Source organism: Limulus polyphemus, unplaced genomic scaffold (assembly GCF_000517525.1).
Source record: "Limulus polyphemus unplaced genomic scaffold, Limulus_polyphemus-2.1.2 Scaffold1138, whole genome shotgun sequence".
NCBI classification, from domain to species: domain Eukaryota; kingdom Metazoa; phylum Arthropoda; class Merostomata; order Xiphosura; family Limulidae; genus Limulus; species Limulus polyphemus.
The window spans coordinates 58,855-61,988 of record NW_013666748.1 but is presented as its reverse complement, the minus strand read 5'-3'; the positions used below and the strand labels follow the sequence as shown (position 1 = coordinate 61,988).

Sequence of the window (3,134 nt, the reverse complement as noted above, 5' to 3'; positions counted from 1 at the left end):
AATACTGTGTAAAAACCATGAACAGCAAACCTGTTAAATACTGTGTAAAAACCATGAACAGCAAACCTGTAAGATACTGTGTAAAAACCATGAACAACAAATCTGTCATATACTGTGTAAAAACCATGAACAGCAAACCTGTCAGATACTGTGTAAGAACCAATGATCAACAAACCTATCATGTACTGTGTAAAAACCATGAACAGCAAACCTGTTAAATACTGTGTAAAAACCATAGAACAGCAAACCTGTAAGATACTGTGTAAAACCATGAACACAAATCTGTCATATACTGTGTAAAAACCATGAACAGCAAACCTGTCAGATACTGTGTAAAAACCATGAACATCAAACCTGTTAAATACTGTGTAAAAACCATGAACAACAAATCTGTCATATACTGTGTAAAAACCATGAACAACAAATCTGTCATATACTGTGTAAAAACCATGAACAACAAACATGTCAGATACTGTGTAAAACTGTAGAAAAAAAACTAGCCTCAACCATCACCATTTTAAAAAGAAACTTATATAAAGTGTGATTTATGTACAATTTTCTGGTTAGAGCATTTTTAACATAATAATTTCAAAGCCTACCTTGTAAAGTACTTGTTGTCTTTACCACAACTTGCCATAAAAATTGCTTGGTAAAAGACACAACAAATGAAAATAAAACCGTAGGAGTAACGTTGTCTTTTCATCTTCTTAATATAAATGGACAGCAGCAACTCGGAAGATTCGATAAAAAGTATAATTCTAAAGATACGTAGTTTTATACATCCGAGGTTCGGACTTAACGTAGAAGACAGCTTGACGTCATCAATGAAACTCATTTGTGGTTAAAACGGATTTTCCACCTACTCATAACTGCTTAAATTGATACACTACAAATCCAGATCGTGTTTAATAAAAACGGTGCTGGTATTCCTAGTTAATCTATCAAAAGTTGTATGCATCAAATGTGCTCGTTTTTCTTTTGTTTATAAACCCACGCAAAGATAAACGCAATAAAAAATCTTGTTCACGTTTTCTGATAACAGGTATTTATCACATTGTTATCATCATTAAACAGATACGCAAGATATTATTATTACGCACATTATTACTTCCAATGTGCGTGAATGTAGAAATTTTCGTGGGGAAAAAAGTGAGAAAAGAAGCGTGGGTATTACCGTCATGAGTAGGAAGAATATCTATAAACAAACCAAACCTTTTTTGTTTATTTTGAATTAATTTTTTTAAACAGATGTCTACAAATTAGTAGGGCTGAAGCGACACGTTTCCGATCGCGTTAAATCCGAAGACAATATTTTATGAAGTGTGCTAACTCTTCTTTGAAAACAGTAAAACTACTGCCCATAAAGTTGAAGAAAAAAGTTAATACACTTTTTGACTCTCTCTCTCTATATATATATACCATGTGTTTTATAACAGCCCGAATAATAGTTACTCATGAATTTAGAGTATAGAAAGAAAAAAGTTGTCAAGTTTCATAAGTTAACGTCCACTAAGTTATCAGGTTTCATAATTTAACGTCCACTAAGTTGTCAGGTTTCATAATTTAACGTCCACTAAGTCGTCAAGTTTTATAATTTAACGTCCACTAAGTTGTCAGGTTTCATAATTTACCGTCCACTAAGTTGTCAAGTTTCATAATTTAACGTCCACTAAATTGTCAGGTTTCATAACTTAAAGTCCACTAAGTTGTCAAGTTTCATAATTTAACGTCCACTAAGTTGTCAGGTTTCATAATTTAACGTACACTAACTTGTCAGGTTTCATAATTTAACGTACACTAACTTGTCAGGTTTTATAATTTAACGTCCACTAACTTGTCTAATCTCATAATTTAACGTCCACTAAGTTGTCAGGTTTCATAATTTAACGTCCACTAAGTTGTCAAGTTTCATAATTTAACGTCCACTAAATTGTCAGGTTTCATAAGTTAACGTCCACTAAGTCGTCAAGTTTTATAATTTAACGTCCACTAAGTTATCAGGTTTCATAATTTAACGTCCACTAAGTTGTCAAGTTTCATAATTTAACGCCCACTAAGTTGTCAAGTTTCATAATTTAACGTCCACTAAGTTGTCAAGTTTCATAATTTAACGTCCACTAAGTTGTCAAGTTTCATAACTTAACGTTCACTAAGTTGTTAAGTTTCATAATTTAACGTCCGCTAAGTTGTCAGGTTTCATAATTTAACGTCCACATGGAATTAATTTAAATTGGCCTAATAGCCCTAAACATATGTCTTAATATAAAGTACCGCTTATGAAGTGAACATTGAAGTTTACATGCGAAATTTCATTGAAGTTATATTTGTTTAAATTTCTAATGCAACTTGAACATTCTTATTCATCCTTGGTGAAAACGGAAATTCGAGAAACGATTTTATCCCGAATAAAATCAGGAACTATAAATTAAAATACGTTTCGATTCACTATCAGGGGAAAACAGGTTTATATGATTACAAGTTTCGACACTTTCACGTATCTTCTTCAGTCCAGTTTCTGTTTGTTAAAGAAACATACACATGGCTTATTTCATAACGGAATTTACAAACTGATTCAGACTATAATACGTCAGAAAGAGGGTTAACTTAAATTGTTTGTAATTAAGCACAAAGCTACACAATGCGCTCTCTGTGCTCTGCCCACAACGGATATCGAAACCCGGTTTGTATCGTTATAAGTCTGCTGTGTTACTGGGGGCTTCAAGATTAAGAGAAAGGTGTCTATATAGCCCAATTTCCACTCCTGCGAAAACGTTTATGCTGGTGAAACGGGAAGGAACTCGGGAAAAAGACTCGCAGAAAAATGCTGGTTAAACGGAAAGGAATTCGGGTAAAAGACTCGCAAAAAAATGCTGGTGAAACGGGAAGGAATTCGAGTAAAGGACTCGCAAAAAAATGCTGGTGAAACGGGAAGGAATTCGAGTAAAGGACTCGCAGAAAATAAAAAAGGGATGACAAATGGTCAAATCAATAATACTGTATTTCTACACATAAGTAATCTTGATCATACAGTCAACGGAAAATCAGCCAAAATAACATATAAAACTAGAAAATATGTCAAAAGAAGATTTGCGGAAATTTTGTTAATCCAAAAATTAGCTCGAACTTCGGTTGTA

The 3,134-nt window shown here is 33.2% G+C and overlaps 1 protein-coding gene across 1 annotated transcript in view; it reads right to left on the bottom strand.

Annotated features, from left to right (window-relative positions):
• Window positions 1-718, bottom strand: part of LOC111086483 — a 4,307-nt gene extending 3,589 nt beyond the window's left edge. Inside the window, exon 1 of the mRNA XM_022389522.1 lies at window positions 600-718. Within this exon, the coding sequence (XP_022245230.1) occupies window positions 600-703 (104 nt within the window). The 5' untranslated portion in view covers window positions 704-718. The remainder of the gene's footprint in view (window positions 1-599) is intronic.
• Between the last annotated feature and the right edge of the window lie 2,416 nt (window positions 719-3,134).